The 16280-nt window shown below is 40.8% G+C and overlaps 1 protein-coding gene across 1 annotated transcript in view; it reads left to right on the forward strand.

Annotated features, from left to right (window-relative positions):
- Positions 1 to 16280, forward strand: part of LOC126455433 (dehydrogenase/reductase SDR family member 11-like) — a 55571-nt gene that overhangs the window by 19923 nt on the left and 19368 nt on the right. Inside the window, exons 3-4 of the mRNA XM_050091183.1 lie at positions 2963 to 3092; positions 7460 to 7589. Of these exons, the coding sequence (XP_049947140.1) occupies positions 2963 to 3092; positions 7460 to 7589 (260 nt within the window). The remainder of the gene's footprint in view (positions 1 to 2962; positions 3093 to 7459; positions 7590 to 16280) is intronic.

Raw genomic sequence — 16280 nt, forward strand, 5'->3', positions numbered from 1 at the left:
ATTATGGTCTGAGCCTGTGTCTACTCATATCAGTACTTTAACATTGTGGATCTCCTTATGAAAATTTTTGTCCATGCAGACATGGTCTAGCTGCCACTCCCCCTTCCTGCAGTCTGGATGTTTCCATGTTTTAAGTTTCCTTGGCTTCCTCTTAAAGTATGTTGATTTAGATATAAGGTTGTGTTCTCTGCAGAGTTCTACATGTCTTTGACCCTTTTTGTTCGTAAATTTATGTGGACTCCATTTCCAATTATATCTTTATATTTCCTTTCTTTTCCCAACTGTGCATTGAAATCTCCCAATAAGATTTTTACTTTCTTTTTATTTGCTCTGTTTCCAGTTTGTTCTAGAAGGTCCCAAAATTTATCTACCTCTTCCTTTGTTTTTGTTAGACAATTTTTTTCATTTGTTGGGGCATGAACATTTATTATTGTATAGGTTTTATTCATTGTTTTAAAGCTTAGAGTCGCAATTCTTGGTGATACTGCTTGGAAATCCGTTACTGAATCTATTATTTTTGTGTTTACTAAAAACCCTGTTCCAAACTGGGGACATTGTTTCATTGCCCTCGGTCCTGGTTGCCCATTATAAATTCTGTATCCCTGTGATTCGAATGTGTCCTCTGTGGAGTTTCTGATTTCTTGGATCCCTGTAATTAAATTTTTTTGTTTATTTACTTCATCTATGAGCTCCTTGAGTTTTCCTGTCTGAGGTAGTGAGTTTATGTTGTGTGTTGCTATATAATTTATCTGCTCATGTTAAATCTTCTTTTTGTGTTTTAGTGTGCATTTTGATGGTTGCAAACGCTCCGATTCGTTGCTGTCTTGTAGTTGACTACCCATCGAATCCGACGTAGCCTTTTCCTGCCTTTTTGAGCAGGACGGTGGAAATTTTTTCCTAAAAGACCTTTCCATTTTTGACTTTCGAAGGTTTTCAGCCTGAGTTGGAGCAAGCTCCGATATACAACAACGGTTGTTAACCTCAGAGGGTGTGTTTGGTCTGCGAGAGCTATTTTATTTCACTCAAGTCTGCCGGTAAACCGGTGAGGACTTCCCTATCCGCCACCTGGGACGCGCCACGTAGGAGTATCACCTCTCCTCCTACTATGACAGCATAGTAAGTTCGTGGAATGTATCCTAGTACAAAATTTAACTGCATTAAATTTTCTACAAAAAGGCCCTGTTCATTTTTTCTGTAGGACTAACAGTTTGCACGTAGCGAGCGAGCGGATATAAAAATCTTGCACATGGTACTTTAAGGAGTTGCAGGTTGCATAAAACCCAGATGTAGAGGCAACTGATTCACCCTGTAAAGTTCACGCAAGAGCATTAAGGTATGTTGGTAAGACATGAGCGGTAAGTAAATCTTTACGTTTGTCTGCTTGTAGCCAACATAACTGTGCATAAGACGGCCAAATATTATCAGAGATTCGAACATCACAGATATTTTGAACCTTGCAGTGTAACACTGCTAGAAGTGCAAGCGTTTGTACAAGTTACGTCTTCAGGTCGAAAGGAAAGAGCTTTCTATATTTTTGTGGGACATGGAGAGATTATGATGTCTTCTTGCACATTGCAGCTATATGTTCAGCCCAGTTTAGCTTTTCATCTATTATTACTCTCAGACTCTTTGCCGAGGGATACACGTTGACATTGTTCCCATTTAGGATTAAAGATTGTAGAGATTCCAGATTTTTCAGGGTAGTTAACCAAGAATTTCCAAGCAGGACCGCTTGGTTTTATGTTGAGTTTTAACCCAATATCCCAGCTGCATGCAGAGAGGCCAAGGGATTTCCATACTCTCTGTGGTCTCTACTGTCTTATCAAAGAATACTACCCCTCATATCTCTCCTCGACCTAAACGTTCTTGTCTGAACAACAAGACAGAAACACCTATTCCTATCAGAGTAAAATCTTTTCTGTCCCACAACATCGTGCAGTCACCTTCTCGAAGTTCTTCCCAGCAGCAGGAACCCGACACTGGAACAACTTCCCGCATTATATTACAGAACTACATAACATCTCCAGCTTCAGAAGGCAAGTAATCTACTAAAGAAACATCAACGTTAATGTTGTCCCTGTACGCATTCGATAGCCTTGTACATCGCTCATTCCAACCTGATCTTCCTCATTTCCCAGTATTCTCAGCCGACGCAGTCTCCTTAAATTTTCTTTTCTCACAACTCCCTAAGTCAGAAAACATTTATTTTTTTTAGACCTATGAATTCTTCTTATAACTCTATCATTATCGTTGCTAGTGTCACCGTTAATTTCACTGTTATTATTATTATTATTACTATTATTAGTGGTTGCAGCTGAAGTTGTACACGTAATGCCAGTACTAACTTTGTTAGTTCATAGTCAGTATAATTTACTCAGACTCCAACTTCTGACGCTCAGGTTATTTTAATACCAGTTGTCATATTAAAATTATTTCTTAGATGGCTATGCTGTAACAGATACTGTGTGAGTGTGTGAAACCCTGTGCCTGATGTCCCTAATCGGATCAGGTTAAATAAAAAAATATATTCTGTACCCATTTCGATAGAGAACACAGGTCAGTATTGAAATCCTCGACAACTATTTCCGAGCTTTTGGACAACATGTCAACCAGGATACAAGCTGTGTACGGTTTGGAGCGACACGCTACATAATTTCATCCACGAGATTTTGATTTCATAGACTTGCAAAGATGTGCACTTCCGAACAGGTTGCTTTTATTTTGGTTATTGTTTTGTTTATATTTCACAGTACCGTTGGGCTTTCATTTACTGCTCCCCTTGAACCTAAGGCCACCCATCTTAGGGCACATGTAGTTGGCGCAAGACATCTTTTGGTCAGCCTATAGAAGTAGTGATAGAAAGGTGCTCTGTTCCATTTGTTGTTTTGTGGTACTACTTCATAGATTCATTGAGTAAGATGTCTAGATAACAATTTTGTTTTTCGGGTGTGTGTTTGAGCAGCAGGCAAGACGGAAGACTGGAAGCGTATCCTGGACGTGAACGTGCTGGGTCTGAGCATCTGTACCAGGGAGGCCATGCAGGACATGCTGAGGAGGGGCGTCGACGATGGATTCATCATCCACATCGGCAGGTGAAGCGAGCTGGGCAGTGAGCAGCTTAACGCGCCGAAGTTACGTGGTGCCGTGTAGGGGCTGACGTCTCTCACCTTTGTTACACCAGCGAATACCTTTGAACCAGATGGAAACATTCATACGTCTACCTCCATACTGAGTTTTCTGTAAAGAGACGTAGATAGTGAAAACTTGATGTCGCCTACAATCCTATTCGGACCGCAACTTCGTATGCGACTTCGCACAAAATTTCGTCTTTAGTGAAGATGCTCCTGCGATATGATATAGGCTACAGGCAGGCATCGCGATGGTCTCTCGTATCCTCTTCAACTAAAATATTGAAATACTTCAGAAGCTAAAGAACAACAAGAATTCATACTAAAATACTGCAGTGTTACCAACTTAAGGTGCGGTCACGTGGGCCCTATAAGCTGTATGTTGCCGACATTATATCCCGACAATATTACCTGGGAACATAGTGGCCAAACGAAATGCAACCACGTGTAGCACAGCATTACCGGTTACTACTATCTGGCAATGTTTGCGGCAGTACATTAACAGGGCAAAGTTTTCACAAAGAGACACACTATTACACAAAATGGACGAAAGCGAGCTAGTAGAATTTAGTGCGGCTATTGCTTTTACGTCACACAAAGAATCAAGACAGCAAAAACAAGAGAAATCGAGCTTTGTTGATGCACTCTTTTTTTAAGTAAGGGGAATGGTTCATAAAAGTTAACTAGTGAACTGTTACGGTCCCAGAATTATACTAGAATGTCGACAGACGATTTCGAATATTTCGTACAAGCAATTTCTCCGAGAATTCATAAAATCGATACAAATGAGAGAGTGTACCAGTTACTACCCGACTGGCAATCATCCTTCGGCGTTTAGCTCCTTGTGTGTAAAAGTTTAACATATCTGTTTCAAGTTCGCTATTTGTCAATAAGCCTCGTGTTGCCAGAAGTATGCAATGCTTTGGTAGAAGGACCGAAAGATTTCATTAAGGAAGGTTTGAAATACGAGTACAATTTTTCTATTGTTTTGGTCGCCAGCACAAACCAATGTTTACAAATTCCTGCTCCCCTCTTCCTATCAAACTTTTTTTGCTTCTCATTTGGCATAGGTTCAAAGACTCCGGAATTTTTGCGTGTCTTAATCGTAGCTCATCAGTTCGGCAACTGGACTTTTTTCATTCTGCAATCTTTGTAAACATTAATTTCCACGTCCCAAAGCTCTGGTTGCAGATGAATCGCATTTATAAAATTCATTGTTCTCTCCATTGCTGTACACAAAAAAATTACGACAACAAACAACGACAGCATGTGTGCTTATATGTAGGCGCATAAACTTCGAACAAAAGCGAAACGATGTTGTATTCTGCAATATTGACCAGCCACACCACGAAAGTGCAGTCTACTGCAGTCAGAATGCAGCAATGTTGATGGCAACGCTATTGCCACGAAACATTCCCGTAAAGTCTGGCCCATCTAAACACCCCTTTACAGAGTTTTTAACGTTACCTGCTTCGCTGCTGCAGCTGATGTGCAATAACGTATTTTTCATAAATCGAATACGTTAATATATGTGGTCAGTCGTGCTACCTTCACCTTTTTGCCAGAAACTGAATTCGGTAGTCAACAAGTCTTTTTTTTTCACACTATGTCTCTAGAATATTTTGGCTACACTTACGGTGTCCGCGGCCCTTCGTTTGTGTGTTGCTGCTGTCAATTCGTTGTCATTAGTCGTAGCCAATCGTGAGCTAGTATACGGTAGCCAATGAGAAACGCTCAGTGTTTTAATTTTGATTGTCGCAAACATTTGGTTGTTGTTGTTGTGGTCTTCAGTCCAGAACCTGGTTTGATGCAGCTCTCCATGCTACCCTATCCTGTACAAGCTTCTTCATCTCGAAGTACCTACTGCAACCTACATGCTTCTGAATCAGCTTAGTGTATTCATCTCTTGGTCTCCCTCTACGATTTTTACCCTTCACGCTGTCCTCCAATACTATATTGGTGATCCCTTGATGCCTCAGAACATGACCTACCAACCGATCCCTTCTTCTAGTCAAGTTGTGCCACAAATCTCTCTTTTCCCCAATTCTATTCAGAACCACCTCATTAGTTATGTGATCTATCCATCTCTCCTTCTTATCTATTTATCGTCCATGTTTCACTTCCATACATGGCTACACTCCATACAAATATTTTCAGAAAAGAGTTCCTGACACTTAAATCTATATTCGATGTTAAGGAAACAGAAACGCTTTCCTTGCCATTGCCAGTCTGCATTTTGCATCCTCTCTACTTCGACCATCATCAGTTATTTTGCCCCATAAATAACAAAACTCATCTACTAGTAGTTTAAGTGTCTCATTTCCAAATCTAATTCCCACAGCATCACCGGATTTAATTAGACTACATTCCATTACCCTCGTTTTGCTTTTGATGATGTTCGTCTTATAGCCTCCTTTCAACACACTGTCCATTTCGTTCAGCTGCTCTTCTAGGCCCTTTGATGCTATCTCTGACAGAGTTACAATGTCATCGGCGAACCTCAAAGTTTTAATTTCTTCTCCATGGATTTTAATTCTTACTCCAAATTTTTCTTTTGTTTCCTTTTCTCCTTGTTCAGTACACGGACTGAATAACATCGGGGATAGGCTACAATCCTGTATCACTCCTTTCCCAACCACTGCTTCCCTTTCATGCCCCTCGACTCTTATAACTTCCATCTCGTTTCTGTACAAATTATAAACAGCCTTTCGTTCCCTGTATTTGACCCGTCCATCTTCAGAATATGAAATAGAATTTTCCGTCAACATTGTCAAAAGCTTTCTCCAAGTCTACAAATGCTAGAAATGTAAGTTTGCCTTTCCCTAAACTATCTCCTAAGATACGTCGTAGGGTCAGTACTGCTTCATGTGATCCAACATTTCTACGGAATCCAAACTAATCTTCCCCAAGGTCGGCTTTTACCAATTTATCCATTCGTCTGAAAAGAATTCGTGTTAGTATTTTGTAGCCGTGACTTATTAAACTGATAGTTCGGTAATTTTCACACCTGTCAACACCTGATTCCTTTTGGATTGGAATTATTATATTCTTCTTGAAGTCTGAGGGTATTTCCAGGTCTCATACATCTTGCTCACCAGATGGTAGAGTTTTGTCAGGACTGGCTCTCCCAAGGCTGTCAGTAGTTCTAATGGAATGTTGTCTACTCCCGGGGCCTTGTTTCGACTCAGGTCTTTCAGTACTCTGTCAAACTCGTCACGCAGTATGATATCTCCAATTTCATCTTCATCTACGTCCTCTTCCATTTCCATAATATTGCCCTCCAGTAGACGCCCTTGTATAGACCCTCTATATACTCCACTCACACTTCTGCTTTCCCTTCTTTGCTTAGAACTGGGTTTCCATCTGAGCTCTTGATATTCATATATAAGTGGTTCAATTTTCTCCAAAGGTCTCTTTGATATTCCTGTAGACAGTATCTATCGTACCCCAGTGATAAATGCCTCTACATCCTTACATTTGTCCTCTAGCCATCGCTGCTTAGCCGTTTAGCAGTTCCTGTCGATCTCATTTTTGAGACGTTTGTATTCCTTCTCGCCTGTTTTATTTATTGCATTTTTATATTTTCTCCTTTCACCAATTAAAATCAACATCTCTTCTGTTGCCCAAGGATTTCTACTAGCCTTCGTCTTTTTACCTACTTGATCCTCTGCTGCCTTCATTACTTCATCTCTCAAAGCTACCCATTCTTCTTCTTTCCCCCGTTCTTGTCAGTCGTTCCGTAATACTCTCTCTGAAACTCTCTACAACCTCTGGTTCTTTCAGTTTATTCAGGTCCCATCTCCTTAAATTCCTACCTTCAGTTTCAGTTTTGGGTTATTTTTTCCGAATGTGTCATGATTTGGGAGGTTGTGGTTACATTAGGGTCTGAGCGCATGGCTTTAAATGCTGCAAATAAAACGAGCTACAATGAAATTTACAACCTTGGTTGTCACAAATATTTCTCCCGAATATGTCACAATTTGCGGAATGTTGATTAGCATAGGACCTAACAGATGAGCCTATTTGCTGCGTGTGGAAAAAGTACCATTTACGAAGCATAAGAAATTACGAACGAGCCATGTGAGTGGCTGCCCAGATCCGATTCACTGTTTGTCATGCTCACGTCTTGCGACTCAGCACCAACCGCAACACACATCGGAAAAACTGCGGATATCGTAGGTGCCGTTTTACCGTATTTTTTAGTATAGGTGTCGCTGAATCTGTAACGATTAACATGATGAAATATCAGTAGCTACTATTTTCCTAGCTGGAGAACGTGTCAGATTTGAAAAAGAGACATTGACTCTGTTCTGCATCGTCTCTGTCGGCAGTGTGCTGGGCCACGTGCCTCCTGGTAGCAGCATATCGGCAATGTACAGTGCGAGCAAGCACGCAGTCAGGATGCTGCTGGAAGGACTAAGGAAGGATCTGGTCGCCAGGAAGAGCAACATCCGCGTTGGGGTAAGTCTCGACTCCGCTTTGTCTACGAAGAATGGTTCTCGTGTTTCATCATGTTCTTCTCGTACACTCTTAGTAAATGGCACTGAAATTTCTGTCTGTAGTCTAATCAAGAAGTATACAGGGTGAAGGACATGAGACATCCCACAACAGATGTATCCAAAACTACTGAATACATTGACGTTTGGATTTTGCTAAGCTATAACAGGCAATATGACGAATGTTGTGACGCTCCTAAGTAATTTTTAACATTTCCAGCTGCTGAATAATTACACTGATTTTTTATTACTGTTTTGAATGAAGGCACACACACTTTTCCTTGGAATCAGAAAGAACCTTCGAAGACGACTTCAATGACGAAACACACACTCATGGAGAAATGTGTTCAGACACTGTTGTTCATGTATAATAACCTTTAAACTAAAGATCACAGCCAGAGATATTATTTGGTAAACTAACAGTGTGGCGTTTACTTCCTAATCTGTTTGTATAAAAGTATTAAATAAATTATTCTGCAAAAAGTAAATAAAGATTGGCGATCTTTTAAGGAAGCTCGAAATTTAGCACGGACTTCAATGCGAGATGCTTGTAACAGTTTCCACAACGAAACTTTGTCTCGAAACCTGGCAGAAAATCCAAAGAGATTCTGGTCGTATGTGAAGTATTTTAGCGGCAAGAAACAATCTGCGCGATAGCAATGGAGATACTATCGAAGACAGGGCTACCAAATCAGAGTTACTAAACACAGCTTCCGAAATGCCTTCACAAAAGAAGACGAAGTAAATATTCCAGAATTCGAATCGAGAACAGCTGCCAACATGAGGAACGTAGAAGTAAATATCCTCGGAGTAGTGAAGCAACTTAAATCACTTAATGAAAGCAAGTCTTCTGGTCCAGTCTGTATACAAATTATGTTCCTTTCAGAGTATGCTGATGCATTAGCTCCATATTTGACAATCATATACAACCGTTCGCTCGACGAAAGATCCATACCCAAAGACTGGAAAGTTGCACAGGTCACACCAATATTCAAGAAAGGTAGTAGGAGTAATCCACTAAATTAGAGGCCCATATCATTAACGTCGATATGCAGCAGGATTCTGGAACATATATTGTATTCAAACATTATGAATTACCTCGAAGAAAACGGTCTATTGACACACAGCCAACATGCGTTTAGAAAGCACCGTTCTTGTGAAACACAATTCTCTTTATTCGCATGAAGAGTGCTATTGACAAGGGATTTCAGATCGATTCCGTATTTCTGGATCTCCAGAAGGATTTTGACATTGTACCACACAAGCGGCTTATAGTGAAATTGCTTGCTTATGGAATATCGTCTCGGTTGTGTGACTGGATTTGTGATTTCCTGTCAAAGAGGTTACAGTTCGTAGTAAATGACGAAAAGGCATCGAGTAAAACAGTAGTGATTTCTGGCGTTCCCCAAGGTAGTGTTATAGGCCCTTTGCTGTTCCCTATCTATATAAACGATTTGGGAGACGATCTGAGCAGCTGTCTTAGGTTGTTTGCAGACGACGCGGTCGTTTATCGACTAATAAAGTCATCAGGAGATCAAAACAAATTGCAAAATGATTTAAAAAATATATCTGAATGGTGCGAAAATTGGCGGTTGACTCCAAACAACGAAAGGTATGACGTCATCCTTATGAGTGCTAAAAATAATTCGTTAAACTTCGGTTACACGAGAAATCAGTCAAATATAAAGGCTGTAAATTCAACTGAATACCTAGGAATTACAATTACGAACAACTTAAATTGGAAAGAACACATAGAAAATGTTGTGGGAAAGGCTAACCAAAGACTGCGTTTTATTGGCAGGACACTTAGAAAATGTAACAGACCTACTAAGGAGACTGCCCACACTACGCTAGTCCGTCCTCTTTTAGAATACTTCTGCGCGGTGTGGGATCCTTACCGGATAGGACTGACGGAGAACATCGAAAAAGTTCAAAGTAGGGCAGCATGTTTTGTATTATCGCGAAATAAGAGAGAGAGTGTCACTGAAATGATACAGGATTTGGGCTGGAGATCATTAAAAGAAAGGCATTTTTCGCTGCGACGGAATCTTCTCAAGAAATTCCTATCACCAACTTTGTTCTCCGAATGCGAAAATATTTTGTTGACACCGACCTACATAGGGAGAAACCATTACCACGATAAAATAAGGGAAATCAGAACTCGTACGGAAACATATAGGTGTTCGTTTTTTCTGTGCGCTATATGAGATTGGAATAATAGAGAATTGTGAAGGTGGCTCGATGAACCCTCTGCTAGGCACTTAAACATGATTTGCAGAGTATCCATGTAGATGTTGTAGATAATTCTGTACCAGCTGGCTTCACACAGTGGGAAAGAACTATTCATACATTCAAAGACCATTACAGTGAAAAAAAATATAGTGGCAATGTTAGAGCTTTGTAGTTACTCCTCCTGCACGTATCACTTCGTCAACCTCTTTGGCACGAAACGAACCAATTTTTTGGTAGTCTCTGAAGTATTATCTTGCCATTCTTGTTTTAGATGTTGTTTCATAGTTGTCTTACTTCGAATTTCATGTTTTCTTTCGAGCGTACTCCAAAGATGTTCAGTTACATTAAGGTCTGCGCTCTGAGCTGAAAACTTGAGAATATAGGGAGTTTGGTACAATAAGCACAAACGAACAATTTCGTTGTATGAGTAGCGTGATTGTATTGTTGAAAGTGGTAATCTGTGCTTAAACCGAAACTATTAACATATTTATGCAGATTTTCCCCTATGATATTTATATACTGAAACCTATTCATGTTACTTTCAACAAAAACAAGTAGTTCAACAGCAGATGTAGCCATACATCCCCATAACCCAATTCCTCCGCCACCGTGCTTCACTGTGGTCTAAACGTGGGTCATATCCGGCTCAGTATTTGGCCGTCTCCACAACAAACGCCTGCCATCATTTATAAATGTGTTAAATTTACTTTCATCTGTGAACAATACTTTTGTTTACTCGCTTATATGCTATCGAGCAAATTCAAGTCTCAATTTCTTGCTCTTCAAGCCGATGTATGGTTTTCATCTAGGTACCCTAGCTCCATAACCTGCATTACCTAAAATATGGCGAACAGCTCTTGGTGTGATTACCTCCCCGAACTTATCATTAAAATGCGCAGGTAACACAGAAGATGTAGATTTAGGATCTTTTTTTGACCAAACTTTTTAACATATTTCGTTTTCTTTCCGTTAGTATCTGTGGTCGACTTCTTCTGTCACACATTTTTTTCTCTAAATCACGATATTATATGGAGTGCACAGTTGCTCGTCTTCTTACAATAACGCTATTTCTGAGAATGATTTTCCCTTTCCATGTTGGGAGATAAGTATTTGCCTTTCCTTCCCTTTGCGGCCCATTTTGCTGTTGCGCGGCTTTCACCGCTTCTCCAAACCGACATAAACGAGGTGTAGCTTGCCACTGGCGGCGTCCCATGCTCCAAGCGTTTGGTTAGTCGTTTCTATGTTTACATTTTTAGAAGTGTATGAATACTTCCCCCTCCACCCCCTCGTGTCTGAAGCCAGCTGATACAGAATTTTTATTTACTTTTTGTAGGAGGTTAATTTAGTTAATCCTTTTATATATACGGATTATAAGGGAAGCCCCATACTGTAAGTTTGTCAAATATCTCTGGATATGGTTCTGATAAACGGGGACTCAGCCAAATAGTAACAAGGTAACAGCACCTCAAACCACCCTGTTGCAGCGTCAATAGACGAGGCCCCACGAAAATCCTCCGCACTCTGCCAGATAAGCAAACCCATAACACAAGTACAATGCGCGTGTCGTATATCTGCGCGCTTAAAGTCCACCAGTGTCACCCGCTGGTGTAGCTGCCAGTGGCCATGAAGCTGTTCAGACTTTCACAAAGCACACGACAGTCGAAGAAAAAACAACAAAACTATTTTTGTTTCTGATTAATGTCACCAAAATGTGCTAACAGCAGTGCGCTTGTATGCTACAATGTCTCACGAACTGCCTTTGTGAACATTATAAAAAGAAATCCAAGAGACTGGAAGTGTGAAGAATAAAATATGCCACCGAAAAAGAGCAGCAACTGACGAGAGAAATGCAGCTGACATTTTATAGCGGTAACACACAGTCCACGTCTCACTACGAGGCAGCTTCAGCGTGCAGCCGACCGTTGTGACAGAGCGGTTCTAGGCGCTTCCGTCCGGAACCGCGCTGCTGCTGCGGTCGCAGGTTCGAATCCTGCCTCGGGCATGGATGTGTGTGATGTCCTTAGGTTAGTTAGGTTTAAGTAGTTCTAAGTCTAGGGGACTGATGACCTCAGATGTTAAGTCCCATAGAGCTTAGAGCCATTTGAACCATTTTTAAATGTGCACTTGAGATCAGCCAAGGGAGCGTTCTCCAAACGCTGTATTCTAGTGCGTTTCGTTCTTTCCATATTTCGCTGGATCGACAGCGTCATGGCAACGATTTAAAGAAATTAGATAAAATTCTCGTAATGGTGTCTACAAAAGCTGCTATGCGATGCAGTATTTCTGTGAAATATTTTGTTTACAGATGAAACATTGTTTACAAATCATGGGTTATTCAATGGTAGCTCTATACACTACTGATCAGTTGAAAATCCACGCCGGCTCAGAGACGCGGAAAAAACAACGACCCTGGACTTGTGGTGTGGCCTTTTCTAGAAGAGCACGTTTTGCTGATGTGTATTAAATAGCTACAGTTCCTGACAGATATTCTACCCTAATTATTGGAAGACATCCCGCTAGACACAAGGCAATCCACGTTGTACCATCGCGGAATATCTCCCGCCCACTCAGCACAAATAATTACAGCCATTATCACAATATTTGGAAATCGACAGATCGGTCTGTCGGTAAACACAAAATGGTCTAGTTCACAACGGACGCGACAGATGTGGGTAAATATCTGTGGGAACATGAAAACAAGAGGTATACAAGGAAACATCGATGACTTCCGAAGACAAGACATTACGTACAAAATGGGTTTGTTGTGCTGTAAGTGCATGCGAATTTCAGTGTACAGCAGTGTGAAGCCCGAGTCGCAATATAGCCAGTATCACCGCTCTAGCTCAACATTTTGAGTTCCTGATGTGACAGTCAGAATAATAAGCACACAAACCATACCTGCGTTACGCGTTTGCTTACATTTGGTACACTGGGACAGATGTTTAAGGGACTGTATCATTAATTTTAACACATGTTAAGTCCTTGTAGGCCTCTTCGATGTTTCTTTCCACTATTACAGAAAAAGTATATAGTTCCATTTTAAAAAAATCAAAGTCAGTCATAATTCGTCAGCTATAAATATACAAAGTTCACCACATTGTTCTCTATAACGTAGCGAAAACGGGAGGTCGATATATAGTATATTACGTCGTTCCTTAGCCTTCCTTGGCTGCCTAACTCTGGAGAACACTGTTATTCATTTTGTTTGGAGAACAAAAGGCGATACTACTGTTCCTGCACACCAATAAGTTCGCCACTAAAGTAAGTTCGTCATTTCCCTCAAGCCACAGGGTTTCTAACGAAGTGGAGCATTAATTAAACAGCTGCATTTTGTCGTCTTAATTATGTGCAAAGAAATGGGGTAGTTTTCGCGATGGGAGATACCGTCTATAAAATCAAGTCGCTGTAACACCATAGGCAATTAATTCATTAAATTTCGTCGATGTTTACAGAAACTAGGCTAGGTGTTCACGCTGGATTCACTACAAAGTAGATTGAATCATACGAGTGGCAGAAATAATCTGTCTCCGTGTGACACTGTAGAAAGTCTTGTTCACTCTAAAGAAACGAGCTCAACATATATAAATCCTTCGAGACAGAAGAACAAATGATAAAATGATCTGGACAAGATTTTGCTTCGGGAGAGCTTTCTACTAGTTCAAAGATCATTAAGTTCACTTTTTCGAACGCGTTCAGTGATGTCTCCTAAAATTGTCTGCCGCTAGATGGTGACAGCAACAGTGTAGTATACCCATATGGTAAATATTCGAGTACATCCGTTACATTACTCGTGATATGAGTATTATTAGTTTGATGTTTGCAGTTCTTTTGTGTCTGCGCCCACTGGAAAACAGCTGGTTGGAAGCAAGCACTGTTGACGTCCGTTTATGCTCGCATTTGCAGAATACAAATTTTGCGCCACATGAAACCGTTACTTTGGTCTCTCTCAAACTTCTTATCCATACACAATCACATTAACCTGCAGTATGTCTCGGAGATCACGAGTTCATTTCTTCGTGTGTATCACACCAGCGAGCTATGTTTAGCCACAACGATCATGTCCTTGCCACATATCTGTTACACTCGCTTATAATCACTTCCATTTTCAGCTGAAATCAAAACTGCACATACATTGTTGCACATCATTGCATCTTTAGCCCATTAACATACAAGTCTGTGAAAATGCTAGATACGAGGATTAGTGAGCTGTTTCATGCAAGAATCAATAATGCGCGATTTTTGGAGATGATCAAGAATCAAATACACTCTGACCAAATGAATCTTTCTGGATTGTAAAACTGTTGGGTAAATACCTGCAGATAATAGAAGCGTGTAATAGGCTTTTGTAACAATGTGATGCCAAGGGAAAAATTGTCGTTATTCACCATAGTTAATCAGTGAGGCTTGATACATGGCTGAGTAATAATGTGTTGGAATTATACGTTATAAAATGTTCAAATGTGTGGGAAGTCCTAAGGGACCAAAGTGCTGCGGTCATCGGTCCATAGACTTACACACTACGTAAACTAACTTAAACTAACTTATGCTAGGAACAACACACACTCACCCATGCCCGAGTGAGGACTCGAACCTCCGGCAGGAGGGGCCGCGCAATCCGAGTGATGGCGCCTCAAACAGCGCGGCCTCTCCGCGCGGCTTTACTTTATAAACTAATAGAAAATGGAGCACTGACACAAACACAATTAACTTTTTCATGAAGTAATCGATTATAAGCTACATGTAAGAAGATCAGTGAAAAACTGAAATTATAGTCGCCTCTATGACTAACAACGTAATCTGACTGACAAGGTGAAACATAGAATCACAATGGCAGTTCATTAAGCAGAGACGTCTTATGTAGACAATGTGAAGTGTGACTGCTGTCTGCAGCATGTACTACAAGGCTACGTGATACTTAAGTTATATGGTGACTGACAGTTTAAAGCGACCTAAAAATGAACTGAACTTCATGGAGCATACTGTGGAAAAAATGTTCCTACAGTGTAAAGATACAGTAATACAGACTTTTAATGCAAGCATGTAAATGTGACTCACTAGGCAATTTTCCCCTCATTTTATTCTTCCTGATTGTTATACGGTACTTTTACTTGCCACACAAAAATAGTTTGTTTTAGTAATGAAAATATTGTCACACTTATAAGAAGGCAAAATGAGCGTCATGGTGTAGCAGTCTTGTCGTCCGTGTTATGGCTGGTTTGGTGCCATGTTCCATTTCCAAGGGGTGGACAAAAATATGGAAACAGCAGAAGCATAACACATTACCATTCATAGTACGGTGTAGGAAAACGGTTGGCATTCAAAACAGCTTCCAGTCGTCTCGTACGACTCTTGTACGGTTTTCATGGGACTCTTACACCATTATAAAATGCGAATTAAAACATCTTTCAGCTGTCTAAATTTCCAATTGTTATTTTATTTGAGCAACCAGTTTCTGCACTACAGCACGCCATCTTCAGGTCCCCTGACCGACGTGTAGGAAGAATCCCATCTCTGGACCAGTCAAAATAGGGGCTCCTATCCGTAGATTTTTGACACAGCAAATCCTCACTTGCTGCCTCGGCCAGAACACCTGATGACGGTGCAATGTAGCGCCGGAACTGGTAGCTCAAATAAAATAACAATTTTAAGTTTAGAAGCCTGAAACGTGTTTGGTTCGACATTTTATATTGAATAACCGAGGTCCCGCAAGCATCTGTATGAAGATGGACTTACAGAATCTTATACCACTGTTCCTGCAAATCAGCCGGAACTTCTGCTAACGATAATGGGGGTGGACAGCAATCACGCATCCTTCTCTCCAAAGCAGACCACAAAGGCTCAGTGATGCTTAGGTATGGTAAATGTGGTCGCTGGGAGATATGCTACAGTTCATTCTCGAGCTCACAAATACCGAACGAGGTGGCGCAGTCGTTAGCACATATATCTTTGGTAGTAATGCGACCTTGCAGACTAATCATGGGGCTCATGGAATACCATGATATGACTGCCCAAGTCATCACCGAACCTCCGCCTCTTGTGACGCAGGCTCGGCCAGAAGTTGAGAATAGTGTGAAACAGACTCATTCGACCAAATTACTTTCTTCCATTGCTCCATAGTCCAGGTTCCATGGCTTCGGTACCGCGTTTTCTTGTCAAGAGGATTTACATCACTGATGAGTTTGCTTTGGAATTCCAGCTCGTGCCGCATTACTCTGCTTATGATACTGCCTTCATGTTTTTGGTGCTGACGCAGTTCGACGTTCAGTTCTGCAGTGTCTTTTTCAGTTGTCGTCCCCTTATTTTCTCGTCACAGTCCTCTTCAATGACCTTCTGTCACGATTACTCAACACACACATTCGTCCGCGCTGTGATCCAGCGGATGATGTTTTTCCGCGTTCCCTTCATGGAGTATAAATCTTCGATT

This window comes from Schistocerca serialis, chromosome 2, assembly GCF_023864345.2.
Source record: "Schistocerca serialis cubense isolate TAMUIC-IGC-003099 chromosome 2, iqSchSeri2.2, whole genome shotgun sequence".
NCBI classification, from domain to species: Eukaryota; Metazoa; Arthropoda; class Insecta; order Orthoptera; family Acrididae; genus Schistocerca; species Schistocerca serialis.